Source organism: Grus americana, chromosome 4, assembly GCF_028858705.1.
Source record: "Grus americana isolate bGruAme1 chromosome 4, bGruAme1.mat, whole genome shotgun sequence".
NCBI classification, from domain to species: Eukaryota; Metazoa; Chordata; class Aves; order Gruiformes; family Gruidae; genus Grus; species Grus americana.
The window spans coordinates 66,406,416-66,421,741 of NC_072855.1; the positions used below are offsets into that span (position 1 = coordinate 66,406,416).

At 48.6% G+C, this 15,326-nt stretch overlaps 1 protein-coding gene and 1 long non-coding RNA gene across 7 annotated transcripts in view; one reads left to right on the forward strand and one right to left on the reverse strand.

Moving 5' to 3' along the window:
- Positions 1 to 800: 800 nt before the first annotated feature.
- Positions 801 to 4,384, reverse strand: LOC129206071 (uncharacterized). The gene is made up of 3 exons (XR_008576967.1): positions 4,344 to 4,384; positions 4,052 to 4,164; positions 801 to 1,074 (listed from the first exon to the last, which is right to left on the reverse strand). It is a non-coding gene; the product is annotated as an uncharacterized LOC129206071 (long non-coding RNA).
- Positions 4,385 to 6,786: 2,402 nt separating this feature from the next.
- Positions 6,787 to 15,326, forward strand: part of NR3C2 (nuclear receptor subfamily 3 group C member 2) — a 222,717-nt gene continuing 214,177 nt past the window's right edge. The window contains exons 1-2 of one of the 6 annotated variants that reach the window (XM_054824700.1): positions 6,787 to 6,806; positions 12,441 to 14,199. In XM_054824700.1, the coding sequence (XP_054680675.1) occupies positions 12,443 to 14,199 (1,757 nt within the window). In that variant the 5' untranslated portion in view covers positions 6,787 to 6,806; positions 12,441 to 12,442. Of the gene's footprint in view, positions 6,807 to 7,212; positions 7,477 to 9,137; positions 9,266 to 9,650; positions 10,111 to 10,880; positions 11,079 to 11,711; positions 14,200 to 15,326 lie in introns of those variants that run through there. The other 5 variants (XM_054824696.1, XM_054824697.1, XM_054824699.1 and 2 more) reach the window with 5 other exon arrangements.

The following is a 15,326-nucleotide window of genomic DNA, read 5'->3' on the forward strand; positions in this document are numbered from 1 at the left end:
TGTTCTTAATTGCTCAAATACCTTCCGCATTATATATAGGTGTTTTCTGGCTTATGTGACACCAAATTGTTCTTCATTGTCATCAAAAGGAAATGCCTTCTTCATATCACCCTGAGTGTTTGTAGTTCTCATATCAATCTGGATTATCCGCAATCCCTCCCTCTCCCTCTTCAATTTACAGATTATCAAACTAGATGGGGCAATATTGAACTCAGTATCTTTTTCGTACATAAGGCAGAAGGTTGCATCATCTCTTTTATGAAGTATTCCAGTAATCTCTGGATTCGGAAATTTCGTGCCTGTGTCATTTTGTCTCTTTGATTAGTCTTTTTTTATTTTAATCAGAACTGGCATGGGGAAGTACCTTAGGCTGTTTTGACCTATTATACCTTCAGTCCTAGAAATCATCTTTTTGGCACGTTTGATTAAAAAGGATCAGTTAAAGGGGACACTTTGCCATTCCTTGACATAAACTCCTCACTTTTGATCCCATCCCCTATTTTAGTTCCCAAGAGTCACGGCACCACTAGAAGATTTTTTTTTTTTCTGTAATCAATCTGTGATAATTCTTTTTATAATGGTGCAATTATCTACTCTCTTCTGGTTTCACCTGAGAAAGCTCAGTGAGTCATAGACCTTTACATCTACTGCATCTACACCCACTGACGATCAACAAGGAGCGACAGTCCCTGGGACTCATTTGCTCTCCACAACGGCTTTACAAGGAAGCAACTGCTTAGAACCAGACACCCTTCAGTATAAGCTCCGAAATAAAAATGCACACACGGAGTGTACTCCCTAGTTTGTTTATTCATTTGTTTATGATTCCCAGTAGAAGAAGCTCTAGTTCTTTCTCTCCTGACAGTGTAAATTATGTTACAATCGCTATTGTTACAATTATATAGAAGTAGTATAAATACTGCAAATCCAGCTCAGCATCTCTATTTCCTTAAACAATCCTGTGATTCCTTCCACTACTCTTATGCATTCCTCTTACAGAAAAGAGTAATGCTCAGGACTCAAAAAATGAAGTTCATCTGCAGGACTAGCATCTTGGTGACAGGTGTCTTTTCCCTAGAACAGAACCAAAGGAACCAGATTAAAAAGATGGGTACCTCTTCTTACATTTAGAAGTAATCACGTCTTCTGTGCAGCTGTTGAACACAAAAGATTTCCAATAGGCTCGTTTTTTCAATTTTAAGTCATGCGTAGGGGACATAACTGAACCACTTTGGGAGGAACTCTTGTTTGCTAAACCCTTTATCATTCCCGCCCTGAATCAACTTTGACTCTTAAACAAACAAGATTTCCTTTGAGTCCTAGCTGATCTTCCTTTAGAAATCTTGAGAGGGGTATATAATTTCTACTCTGTGACTGTCTAGCCAGAGCCAGAGAATGGAATGCAAAATAAATAAATAAAGAAAAAACATCTGAAATTACTTTCATTTGGCCATGTTCCTACCTCTTTTGTGTTTGCTTTCCATATATATATATATGAAGGAATGAATTTTGTTGTCGGAATTACTCATGAGAAGCAGAGTTCAAAGTGGTGAGCACATGAACAGCATGCACAGAAGCCAAAATGTAAATGTGCATGTACAAGAATTCATGCCAGAAATTCTTGCACATTCATGGAATGCGACTCTTCTGACCAGGCTCGAGCAGGCAAGGTAACGTCAATCTTTAGTGGCTGCTGCTAATCCATACGGTAAAAAGCCCCAACAATATGGGTTTTCTAAATTCACTTCGATAATGAATACATTCAAACAGACCACGGCGCGTTTTCCTTCCCCAGACAACAACCAAATGTGTTTTAACTATACGTCAGTCATGCTCACGCCGCAATCTTGGGAAGACAACGGCTGAAAAGGAAATCTGGTCCTGTGATGAAAGGCAGCGAGCTGGGACTTGGGAAGTACCGAGCTTTGTCATAGCTTCCTAAGGGGACCTGAGATAAATCCTGCAATCTCTTTGTTCCTCCGCTCCCTGTCTATAAAACGGTGATAATGCTTCTCTTCTTTCCACAGCTCAGAAGAAATATGTCTGCGTGGTACTTGGATGCTGCAGGCACCAGGATTGTACAAGCACTGATACACTAACAGCATCATTTTTGGAAACCAAGCTGAGCGACTGTCACTTCACGCTCATGCCAGAAGAGAATAAACCATAGCCAGGTGATTGGGTTGGCGAGGTTATCTACTCTCACCTGTGAATCACTCTGTTTATTTGCATGTCTTTGGGGCCATTAGGGACAAACCCATCCAACGTGTCAAAATTTCTGTCACTCCTGGCTTGTGGGCCAAGTATTGGCGAGCGCAGTGGGAAAATTTTGGAACACATGACCTTTGGTTACCAGATATTTAGTCTAGGCCAGACAAATTCCAGTGTGACCTTCATCTTCAAAGCCAGGACACTTTCTCAGAATACTGACTTATGGTTCCAGGTGGCAAGTATATTCCTTTCTTAACCAAATCTATGCAAATCAACATGGATCTGACAAGGACCAACTCTCCATGTCGTGCAAGGTCAACTTTCCAGCTTGGGCCCAGGGGCACATTGAATGAGGTTCTTGAGCTGGACCATAGCCTACATAGGAAGCAAGTATTTAATATATGAATATTTGGGAAAGCAGTGCAACTTCCATGAAATCAATAGATTTTTTTTTTCCTTTTCTGTCTTGGCACATGTTAAATTAACACTTTTCTTGAGCAGCCTCTTAACTCAGCTTCATAGCATCGCTCTCTTCAGTCTCTTCTTCACTGTATGCTTTGGGGAGAGCCCATCCAAAATCTCTCTTTTCCAGGAAATAAAGATTTTTAAAAATTTAGAAAACAAAGGTCTTTCAAGTCTCAAATGAATGTGATCATGCAGGTTAATATCAAACCACCTCTCATTGCATAATATCTGAGAGCAGGTAATTTCAGGATTATAGAAGAATCTGGAAAATTACATAAGAATTTTCCTTTTGCTGTAGGAGCTTTAAAGCTGCACCTTCATTCAATCAGGAAGGTAATTTCCTCTATACAGCAAGTTTCAAATTCTACTTATGACCTTGGTGTCATGACAAATTTTGATACTAACTTGTTCCATGCTAAGTATTGCTACTAGAACGGTGAATAATCATCAAAATTAACTAGCCTATAGAGTGATTAAATAATTTCCTCCAATTTGCATTTGATATGTTTATTAAGTGCTGGAGGGTGTTCTTTGCTCTCTTATTTTTACTGCTGTTAAACACTATGTCTGGATTTTTGGCATAGGTGCGGTACTATTATGGTTACTACAAAATTTTAATCAGATTAAGGTGTGAGTTACCATTTGATACTGTAAAAATGCCAGTAGGTAGTAGATAAATATTAAGATACAATTAGCTGCCACTACCTTTTATTGTTTGAAATTCATTAATTTTGAATTAAGTTTGCAGTCTGTGGTGATCACAATTTTTTTAATATTCCATTTTCTACAAATTATATTTTCTTACAAATAACAGTACAAGTAGTAAACAGAAGTTGACTATAAACAATGTAAACAGATGCGGCAATATTAAAGCTACAAAAAATACAAAGTACTGCCTATGTGTTATGTCTTGTGCTTCTTTTGCCCCACCATTGCCGACGAAACCTGTTACACAACAAGAAGTAATTCTTTGTGAGACGTTTTCATTTTGAAATGGATGGAACTATCAGTGCTAATCATCAACAAAAACTGTGATTTTAAACATATTGGAAATCTGTGTTTTCAAATGCATGTCTTGGCCCTTTACACAAGCAAATGGTTGCTAACGCCAATATGCAGTGGAAAATGCAATTGTACTATACTTAGATGTGGTTCGACCACAGTTATAACGTGGGCCATTAAGGAGCATTAAAAAAAAGAAGAAAAGAAAAGACAGAAAAGAAAGAATCCAGGTTAAAATGGAACATGTTCTGTTGCCCAGCTAAAAGATTCATCTATAATTAGAAAAAAAAATTGTTCAAAATCAGATTGAAGAGATAAAATATTGATATATTGGAGAACATAAGCATACCATATTGAAAACATGCTTACTTACATTTTCCCAGGGCTTGTAAAGAATTCTAAAGACTTTCAGCATGGCTCAGGAAATCAGCTTTAACACAATTAAGCCGGAGAAGACTGTGGACTCCTCTCTCGGAAGACTCGCACCTGTTGGACAGGGAAAGTAAACTCTCATCTGTCATCCCCAATGTTTTTCCAGTGTCTTCCCGAAATGCAACTCCTCCCGATCAGCTATAAATCTCGAGTAATCACAAGCACATGAGCCAAACGGCATAAAAATTAAATCTACAGTGAATAATATCAGGTAAACGAATAATATATGTGACCATGTGATTGCCTGCTTTCCCGGGCTGGAGCTGGAGAGAAGTGGGAAATGCCCAGCTGCCTTAGTTGGAACCGACTCAAAACTTCATCCGCTTTGGTTCAGTTCTCAAAATAGGGCACATGACCTCTAAGTAAGACAGTACAGTAGGCTGCTTTTACACTACATCGCTGCTCCTGCAGCCCCTAATACCAATTCCCTCGCTTTACTGAGCATGGGAGGAGGTAAAATTTGACACTTGCCGAGTTTCAGTGTTATCTTGTTTTGTAATGCATTATCCATAGCAAATTTACCACTATCTTTAGGAACAGAGATGACATCTGCTACAGAGTGGCTTACACTTGTCTGTCTGCTGCTTTCAGTGTCATGTGTCTGACATGAGTTAACCTCTTCTAAAATCTAACGCGAGGGAAGAGAATTGCTCATCGGAGGTGTCCGCGCTGCTCCTCTTGACCTACTTGGAAAACTACGACTTGACTCTTTGCGGTTTCCCCCATCACGACACAGCTGCAGAAGACAGTACCAGGACCACTTTTAATGGATTTTGAAATGTGCTATATATATATATTTGTATGCCTTTGAATAGCCTTATTTCCAAACCTTGCAAAGCCTATTCGTTATTTTATCAAGCCTACTATAGGTCCTTTTTCTTTTTCGTGGAATTGGCATAATGAGAAAAGATAGCCTTTTCTCTTCACAGATAAAGATCCAAATTGCGTTTTATAATCTGACAATTATGTAGTTTGATTTTTTAAATAAAACAGATAATCTCCCTTCCCCGTTCAAGACGAGATCTTAGTTGTTAGTGACAGCTGTTAAAATGCTGCTAAATATAGATATAGTGTCAACCACTAAAAAGCTAAGTGCTCCTGTGAACCACAAGCAGAAAACAAATGAGGTTTCTACTAAATTCATGGAAAATCTCTGAGCATCTTGCCTGTACTGGGAAAGGTGCTTTATTCTTCCAGCAGCCATCTCTGTATGTAACACAATGGGGGGGGGGGAATATCAAACATTTGGTATTAAGACAGAAGACAGATATATTCCCTCGATTTTATTTTCTCTCTCCTTTTTGGTTTTTGTTTGTTTGTTTGTTTTAAAAAGAAAAAAGATGATGCAGCACTAAGACTGAGGCTACCTCCAGGCATTTCAGATGCCTTCTTCATTTACGCCTTTGCCCTGCAAAAAAACCCCAAGAATAGCAGGAAGAGTAAGACAAAAGAAGTGCAACTAATCAGCCAAATACACCATTACTATAAATTAACCCAAAATAGTTGTGCTTGGTACGGCAGTAACCAACAGACCAGCCAACGTGCTTGGGTGCTTTTTGCATGACTGTGATTTGCCGGGTTACTTGCAGAGTTGCATGCAACTTTCCTCTGCCTTGGAATTGCAGCCTCCAACCCACCCGAGGTAGCTCTGCTTGATTAATAAATTAGCTGTATTCCAAACCAGATGTATGACAAGAAATGAGTAAAAAGAGAGAGAAGAGAATTGTTCGCATTCGATGTTATAATACATCTCAGTAGGTTCCTCCTTTTTAGCTACATTATGGCTAAAAATAGAGCACTAGTGTAGGCACAGTGAAATATGATTTGCTTCCAATAATATAGCAAACTAATTGTGAAATTAAGCTATTGAATGTGCCGTTATCTCCAAGTCTGGCTTTACCAGCACTTTATGCTTCCCTGTTTAACATTTATCAAGTTACCCACAAACTTTGATGGATGCAAACAACAGCTGATAAACTATTCGCCTTTTCTAAGGCCCCGATCCTACAGAGGCTTCTGCACAGGTCAAATTCCCTGTGAGCAGCCCTTTAACATGTTTAAAGACTTCATTGAGGGTATTAACATAGGGCCAACTTTTTCCTCCTTCCAATGCCTAATATTTTCCTTAATACGTTTAAATGAAGAGACACTTAATACCCTGAACTTAAAAATAATCAGTTTTAAAAGATCTTAGCCACAAGTGAACTATTAATTTAAAAGCAGCATCGATGTTAGCACCGATTTTTTTTTTTAATGTCTTAAATCAGGATGGGTTTGCTCCACCGCAGCCGCACGAGTGTCGCGGGGACGCGCCCCCTCCCCGGCGTTACACCGGGACGGGAGGGCACGCCGGAGGGGGGGACACAGAGAGGGGCCCGGCTCCCCCCATCTGGCAGCAGCGGGAGGGGGCGAAGGAAGGCGCAGGCCCAGCGGGAAGGCGCAGCCTCCTCCCGAAATCCCGTCCAGGGGAGCCCCGCTCCCCGCAGCCCGCCCGGGGGCCGAGCGGGGCGGTCGGAGGCGGCGGGGGGGGGGGGGCTCCGCCGCCGCCGCCGCCAGGGCCGGGAGAGACGCTCCGCCTGGGGAAGGGCGCGGGGAGACACTCCTCCCCCGCCGCCCGCCCTGCCTCCCTGCCGCCCGCCCTCCTTCCCTTCCTCCGGCGGCTCCGCGAACCAGGAACCGCGGCGGCGGCGGGCTCCGTGCGTGAGAAACCCCGCGGCGCCGCGCCGCCGGGTGCCGCCGGGGCGGGCGGCGCGGAAGGGGGCGGCGGGGGCGGTGCGGCCGCCGGGCGCTGCGAGGGGCCGGGCGGCACCGGGGGGGGCGGGGGGGAGGAAAAAGTTTACACCCTCGCCACTCTCCTCCCTCCTCTCCCTCCTCTTCCTTGGTGGCGCAGATGGGAGTTTTACCTGGAATGACATAAGTTTTTTTTTTCGGGCTTGGGGTTTTTTTTTTGGAGGGTGTCTCTCTCCCTCCCCCCCCCGCCCCCTCTTTCCCCCCCTCAAATTCCCCCGCTTACACCCCCCCCCCCTCCGCCGGTGCTGGATCCACCCCCCGCTCCTCTCCGCCGGCGGGCGAGGGTGTGACCCGCGGGAACACCCACCCACCTAGGCGTCCATGGTGGGAGCTGTCCGCCCAGCTGCGCCGCGCCGAGCCGCGGGCACCCCGCCGCCGCCGCCTGCCGCCGCCGCAGCCCCCTCCCGCCGACCCCGCCAGCAGCGCCCTTCCCGCTGCCCGGCCCCGCTCCCGGCGTTTCCTCCGCGTACTTTTTTTTTTTTTTTTTTTTTGGTGACGGTGCGGGCTCTCGGATGGTTTGCTGGCAGTAGCCGGGGGCCGTGCCTCCTCCCGCCGTGCCACCATGTCGTAGGGGAGGTGAGTGCAGCGCGGACACTTGCGCGGGGCGCGGAGCGGCGCGGGGGGCAGCGGGCGGCGGGGGCCGGGCGGGTGTCCGCCACACCAGCCGGCGTATCCAGGTCACGGCCAGTCCCGTCCCCATCAGTGAAAACTTCGCGGGAAGGACACGTCCATTGCTCGGCAGCGCCCGCGCCAGCGCCGCGGGGAAGCGCGGCGGCGGCAGCTCCGCGGGTCGCGCCGCCGGCGGTGGGAGCCGCCGCCGCCTCGGCCCGTGCCCGCCGGGCCCGCGAGTGCGGGTCGATATTTGGCAGAATATGAAAATGAGAGGGGCACGTGACACCCAAAATCCTGGGGATGTTTGCGCTTTCCCTGTGACTACTGAATACAAACCCCGCTCCCCGGAGCATACGCGGATCTGCGCGTTCGTGTGCGTGCGTGCGCGCAGGGGGCGATTTCGGGCGAAGGTGCGCGGTGCCCCAGCGCGATGCACGGCGCTGCCGCTGCCCGGCGGGCTCAGCCCCCCGCCCCGCTCCCGGGGGCACCTCTGTCACCCCGCGGGGCCGCGGAGCGCATCTGGGGGTCGGGTCGGGGCCGGAGCTCGGCGGGGGCCGGGGCCGTGTGGGAGCGTGCGCCAGCGGCTGCCGGCCGCTCGCCGGGGGCTGGGGGTGTTATTGACGGAGCGAGTTCGGAGCGCATCGCCTGAAAGTTTGCTCGGCGTTTCTTTTTTTTTTTTTTTTTTTTTTTTTTTTTTTTTTTTGCTTCCCTGTGAAAAGGGTATTCCTGCAGCCGGGACGCGGGCACTGGAGGTGACACCGGCGGGGGGGGGGGGGCCGCAGTGCCCCGGAGCCGGGGGCCGTCCCGACGGCCCCTGTCGCTGGCCGTGGGTGGGGGGAGGCAGCGGGCGGGGGAGCCCGGCGGGATGCGCGGCTGCCGCGGAGCGGAGCCAGCCCGCCGGAGAGCGGAGGACGAGTCCTTGAACCCTCCCGTGCTCCGCCGCTCTGCTCTTTCATTTTTTTCTCTTTTTTTTTTTTTAAATTTTTCGGTTAAATCACCGCTGCATCGGTACCGTGCATATTCACGCACCGCTGCAAGGCGGAAATCCCGGGCCGGCGGAGAGGCGATGCCCGGCCCTGCCGCCGGCACGGCACGGCGCGGGCACCGGGCGGGGGCGGCCGCGCCCCGCGCACCTCACCTGCCCGCGGGGGGCCCCGGCCTGATGCCCCGCGACCCTGCCCCGGGGGCGCCTCGGGGGGGGGGGTTGAGGGGGGACGGCAGGTGGGGGCCCCCCAGTTTCCTGGCGGGGCTGGCGCCCGGGGGCTGCGCGGCCGCGGCGGCCCCTGCGGCTTTAAGGAGATGCGTTTTCCAGCCTGTGTCGCAGCAACTTTGTATCAGTCATGTCGCCCGGCGGGTGACTGACGGCGCGCCCCAGCCAATGGGGCGGCGGCCTGGCGCCAGCCGCGCGGCGCTCCGCGTCCCGTCCGCCAATGAGGGCGGGCGGCGGGCGGGACGTAAACTTGAACTTTATCTGGGCATGTGACATGTTTTTAAAGGACTTGGCACCTTTTCCCGTCCCCTCCCGGGTGCCGCTCCGTGTCACCGGGCGGCGCGGCGCAGCGCGCCTCGGGCGGGCGGGCAGGCGGGGGAGGGGGGTGAGCGCCGCCCGCCCCGCCGCTCCGCGCCGCCGCTCCGCGCCGCCCTCCGCGCCGGCGGGGGCTCGGAGACGCGCCCCGCCGCAACAGTTACCGCGGGGCCGGGGCCGACGTGAGGGGCGGGGGGCGCCGCTCCGCTCCCCGGCCCGCACCGGGAGGTGGGACTGGCGGGGTGTGGCGGGGCGGGGGAGGGGGCACTTCGGGGCTCGGGGGGGGTGGTGTGTGTCACGGAGATAACCCAGACGCTCTGCGCCGTGGGGGGTGGGGAGCGGCGTTTGCGCGGAAAAAAAGCGCTTTTCTGCATCGCTTGGGGGACCGGGCGGCGGGAGGGAGCAGGCGAGGCGGGCTCGGCCGAAAGCGGGTTTGGGCTCTCGGGATCCCTCTCCCCCGCTCCCCCCGGCCGAGCCCCGGCGGGCGCCTGCGAGAGAGGGAGGGAGGGAGCGATCTCCTTCCCGGGCTCTGCTGGGTTCCCCCACGCGTGACAATCCGGGTTGTACCTGCGGGAAAGCGGACCGGCGTGGGGGCGGTTAGGGGTGCAAAGCAGTGCCTTCTACCCGGGAGTCGCGGTGATGCTCCCCGTAGAGTAGGGCAGATAGAGAAATAAGCGTGCGCGCTGCCTGCATGGTCGTTAACACGCGTGTGCGTGTGTGTGTGCGCGCGATGGACAGAGGGACCACCCCCCGCCGCGGGGGTGCCGGGGTCAGCGGTGCGGGGGGAGGCGCCGGCAGCCGACCTGCCCGTGCTGCCATCCATGCTCCGCTGCCCCGGGGAAGAAAGGGGGAAACCCCCCCAGCCCGTCTCTGCCGATGAAACTCTGGTCCCCTGGGCAGTTTTATGTCAGCGAAGCGGCCCGCAGGCGGTGAAACTTAAAGAAAATTTTGTTTACAAACACCGAGAAATAAGAGCGGGTGGTCGCTTGAGCCATCGGTTTAGTTTTTATGAAACTGGATTTACTTCAGATTTTCCCCGTATCTAGGTGACCTTTTGGTTGCAGGGATACCAGGTACCATTTGATTTTTTATTTGACTGTTGCTGCGAAACTGGTTTCATGCCTGATTGATCGGAGACTCGTACCGCAGAGGGCTGTGTTTGTTGATATGTTTGGGAGTGGAATACATAACTCGCAGCATCCGAGTACTTGGGGGGGGGGGGCGGGTCTGGAGGAACTGCTGTGCTCATAATATAAGCTTCCTTCTGCAAAATATCAGATATAGATGCTCTCGGTTCCGATATGTAACGTGACTCGGCTTCTGTTGTGGTCCGTGGATGTTTTAGCTCACAGTCGAATTCAGTTAGTGAAAGTTAGTGAAAAGGCATGTCTGTGCAGTAGGTAAAGTGTGGGTACTGTGGATAAACATGCTAGTCGAGCTGTAATAAGTTCTGCTTAGAAGAACAAAACCAAACCCTTACACCGTCAGCAACCCATGAGATGATTATTTGGTTCTAGTATCCACCGAGGCACTCAGAGGTGACAGAAACCAGCGCTCCCAAAAAATCTCTTTGCTGCTGCATTCTTACTAATTTATATCTGTCATTTTAAACTGAACTTGTATCAGGCCACAAATAATCTCTCTGCTGTTTCTTGATCCTCTTGGATATATTTACCAGACAGTGCCTCTCTCTCTGCAAGTGCAGGACCAGGGCATTTTTTTTTTTTTTTTCCTTTGTATGACCCAGGTTTTTATTTGCTGAAGTTTTGAAGTATGCTTGCCTATTGATTATGTATGAAGTTTGAAATTTACTGCTGTGGGAGAGATCACTACAAAGCTTGAGCACCACTGTAATGTTAGGCCTATAACTGAGATTTCCTGGTACTCAGGCAGTGGTTCTGCTGGGGGTTCTGAGGGTTAAAATTCACTTACATCCTAATTTTAAGCCTTAACTAAGTTTCCTGGTTTTCAGAAATGCTGGTCACTCACAGCTGCAATTGATTTCTCTGGGAATTAGGCTTGCTCAGCACTTGAATCAGGGGTAGGTGATTATCTGGGAGTGACTTTATATGAAAGTAGGCACTTCTGGCTGAAAATTTTAGACTATAGGAATGTGATTTGATACACATGATGATGTTCTAATAAAATTTGGGCTTGAGGGGAATGTAGGCATAGGGCCATAGTTCTAAGTAAGGGCAAAGAAGTATTTGAGTCATTCATTTTAAGGGCTTTTTTTGTTTGTTTTTATAATTTTGCTTAAAATAGTGTTTTTAAGTAGTGTTAAGTAAAGGGATTAAACACTAAATTAAATATTGGAAAATGAATACATGCTGAAAGGACAAAAAATTGCATAATATTGATATTGTAACTGTTGGCACTTGAGTTTCTACAGTTCTAATGATACTGTGAGCCAATTCCTTTAAAAAAAATAAAATTGTTGTTACTTATACGTGATTTTCAGAATAATGGAGGCTAGGTCATGCGTTTTGCTCCCTGCCTTGAGAGAGTGGCATGTGGGATGGGAAGGTTTTTTCAGGGTCTATTTTAGAACAAGGCTTACTTTTATATATATATATATATTTATTCCTCTTGCTGGCTACCGTGGAGGTTTGCAGAATTCCGGATCCATTTAATAGCCACGCATCCCCACCTAATCTGATCCCCTTCCTCTGGGGCAGAAACGTTTCCCATTCAACTTTTTCATTACTTTCCCCCCCTCTCAGCCCATCGTTCGTGCCTCTTCCAGTGGCTGTACAAGCAGTTTGTATAGCTGTGAAGCGGCAAGTCAGCGCCTGGCCCCGCAGAACCGCTGCTTCCTTCTGAAGCATCCTGCGTTATGCTGGATGGTGAAGGGAAACCCTCTTAGCACACCAGCCTCCCTCGCTTTGCTGTCCCTGTGGCATGGCAGTGGAAGGTCCTTGGAGGAGCAGAGCTGTGCTGAGCAGTTTGCACGGGGTTTATGTCCTGCCTACCACCACCATGTCCTCCTTTCAGGACCTCTCTGGTTCCCCTCCGTCCTTGCTGACCTCTTCCCTTTTTTTGCTCACCAGCCACGGGGCTGCGGCCAGTGAGGGTGGGCAGTTGTTGTGCTGACGTTTCCGAGCCATTCCTTTTGGGGCAGGGAACGATAATTTAGGTCTTCTCTAATTGCTGACTGGTTTTCTCTCAGAACCCATAGGGCTGTCATATCCGTGAGACCTTTTCCCTCGGTTTGATTGAAATTGGACAAATGGTTGAGAGGTGATGGATGGGGCAGGGAAACGGGACTGGCAGGCTGATAGAGAGGAGGATAGACAGAGTGAGCGGATACGCCTTGTTTCCTTAGGAAATTAGGAAATTTCCTTAGGAAGTCACACTGTCCTGTCATTTATTAATTTTACTTTTTTGTATATGTCTTTGCTAGTTATGGAGACAAAAGGATACCACAGCTACCCAGAAGGCTTAGATATGGAGAGACGGTGGGGTCAAGTTTCTCAGTCTGTGGAGTATTCTTCTATAGGTGCTGGAGAGCAGACTGATGACAGTAACTATATGGAGATTGTAAACGTAAGCTGTGCTGCCAGCGCTTTTGCCAACAGCAGCGCTCAAGGAAACAGCAAAGAAAAACCTGAGCTACTCTCCTGCCTGCAGCAAGACAGCAGTCAGCCTGGTCTTCTGCCCTCTGACATCAAAACCGAAACAGAGTCAAAGGAGCTGTCAGCCACGGTGGCCGAATCCATGGGTTTATATATGGATTCGATCCGAGACGCCGATTACCCCTACGATCAGCAGAACCAGGGGAGCCCAGGAAAGATCTACCAGAACGTGGAGCAGCTGGTGAAGCTCTACAAGGAGAACGGCCATTGCTCTTCTCCCCTCCACAGCGCCAGCAGGCCCTTGAGGTCTTTGATGTCGGACTCCGGGAGCGCTGTGAACGGTGGTGCCATGCACGCTATCGTCAAAAGCCCGATCATGTGTCAAGAAAAAAGCCCTTCGGGGTGCAGCCCTCAGAACATGGTTTCCTCGGTGTGTAGTCCTGCTGGAGTTAACTCTGTGTCCTCAACTACTGCTAACTTTGGGAACTTTGCCGTGCACAGCCCCATCGGCCAGGGAACCCCTTTGTCGCGCTCGCCGAATGTTGAAAACCGAGGGTCTATGTTGCACAGTCCCGCGCACGTTAGCAACGTCGGGTCTCCGCTTTCTAGCCCTATAAGTAGCATGAAATCACCGATTTCTAGTCCTCCCAGTCATTGCAGCGTGAAATCTCCCGTCTCGAGTCCCAATAATATCACTATGCGATCTTCTGTGTCCAGTCCCGCCAACCTGAACTCGAGGAGCTCCATTGCCAGCCCTTCCAATGCCAATAATAGGTCCACTCGTTCTAGTCCAGCGGTTAGCACTGTGGGATCCATCTGTAGCCCTGTAAACAACTCCCTAGGATTCCTGGCTTCCGGCACGTCGGCGGGACCTAGCAGAAGCCAAGATACCGTTCCCAGTCCAGAAACAAAAGACAAGGGTGCTCAAGAACTCACGTTTCCTAAGATGGAGGAAATGGAGAACGCCATCTCCAACAGCAGTCAGATGAACCTCGTTCAGTTCATAAAACCCGAGCCAGACGGTTCATTCGGCAGCGCGTGCATTGGCGACAGCAGCAAAATAAATTCCGATTCCCCCTTTTCAGTACCAGTGAAGCAAGAGTCGGCCAAGCATCCTTGTTCTGGTGCCTCTTTTAAAGGGAATCAAACAGTAAATCCTTTCCCATTTACAGATGGCTCGTATTTTTCTTTTATGGATGACAAAGACTATTACTCTCTTTCTGGGATCTTAGGACCACCTGTTTCTTCGTTTGATGGAAGTTGTGAAGGTAGCGGTTTTCCAAATCCAGGCCTACCTGTGGGAATTAAGCAGGAGCCTGACGATGGCAGCTATTACCAAGAAAACAGTATACCATCCTCTGCCATAGTGGGTGTAAATTCAGGTGGACAGTCGTTTCACTACAGGATCGGTGCCCAAGGCACGATATCTTTGTCGCGGCCGGTTGCTCGAGAGCAGGCATTTCAGCACTTGAGCTCGTTCCCTCCCGTCAGCACGCTAGTGGAGACCTGGAAGTCGCATTCGGAGTTGGCATCCAGAAGAAGTGATGGGTATCCAGTTCTAGAGTACATTCCAGAAAACGTGTCCAGGTGAGCAGGCAAATTACTTCCCCCCCCCCGCCTACCCCCTTCCCTCCCCTTTTTTTTTTTTTCCTTCTTCCCGTTCATTAAACGAGGCGTGAATTAAAATGGGGACCGGGGCGGTATTTCTCAAGCTGATGCGTAATTCTTTGTTTGCGTTTCAATTTTTATTATTAGATTTGCTGGTTTCTCGCTGTATTTTACTTTGCCTTTAATAAAAACAAAGTGCTGGCTTTAATATTTAAAAAGAACATATTATATTCTATTGTTATTAGATTTGAAAGTGTAGCTTTAGTATGTTTATGAGCTCTTACTACTATAAATGTTGTTTTTCCCATAATGAGAGCTTAGTAAAATTGTTCTCGTGTGTCCTATAATGGTTATTCTTTCTTAGCTGGTGCTTAAATGTGTTGTACCTCAGATGAAATGTTGAGATGAGGATAAGAAAACGGTAGTGTTGGGAATCCATTTTTCTAAAGATGCATGGTTATAAGTTTGCACTGGACTTTAACTGGTTAAGTTTAAAAACTAAACCTTACAAGCCTGTGGCAACATATTATTTCTGTATTTTAACTGTAGGAACATTTGGTTTGTATATATAGAAAAATGCCTCCAGAAGGAGGAGGGCTGTTAAAACTTGACGCATTTGAAAGGGATAAATGGATAAACTGATCCCCTCACTTTTGGTGGAAGAGAAATATGCAAGTGTCATTTGAATTTCTGTTTCTTGGCTGATTTGTGGAAGCATGTACTTCTTCAGCAAACAGGTGTTCATGTATTTCATAAAGGACGCTTACGTTCATAAACTATCTAGTTTCATAATCAATATTACAAGTCATTAAGCGCATCTGACAGCATGACGGAGTTAGAATAGTTACATAGCCTCTTTGTGTGTCAGACAGGCTCACCAAAGGTTTGTGTTAAAGCTCAGCGAAATCGCCGGTAAAATAATTTGCATTTACCTTTTTCAAGCCTTTTTTTTTTCCACCATGAGATATGCAACTGCCCTCAGTGAATGAAGCGTCTATCTTATTCTTGGAGTGGGGTGAAGAGGATGCGTAGCGTTTTCTATATTTGTACGATGCTAAATATTTCTGAAAAAATAGTGTTGCAGTGAAAAGCATAATACCTAAAAT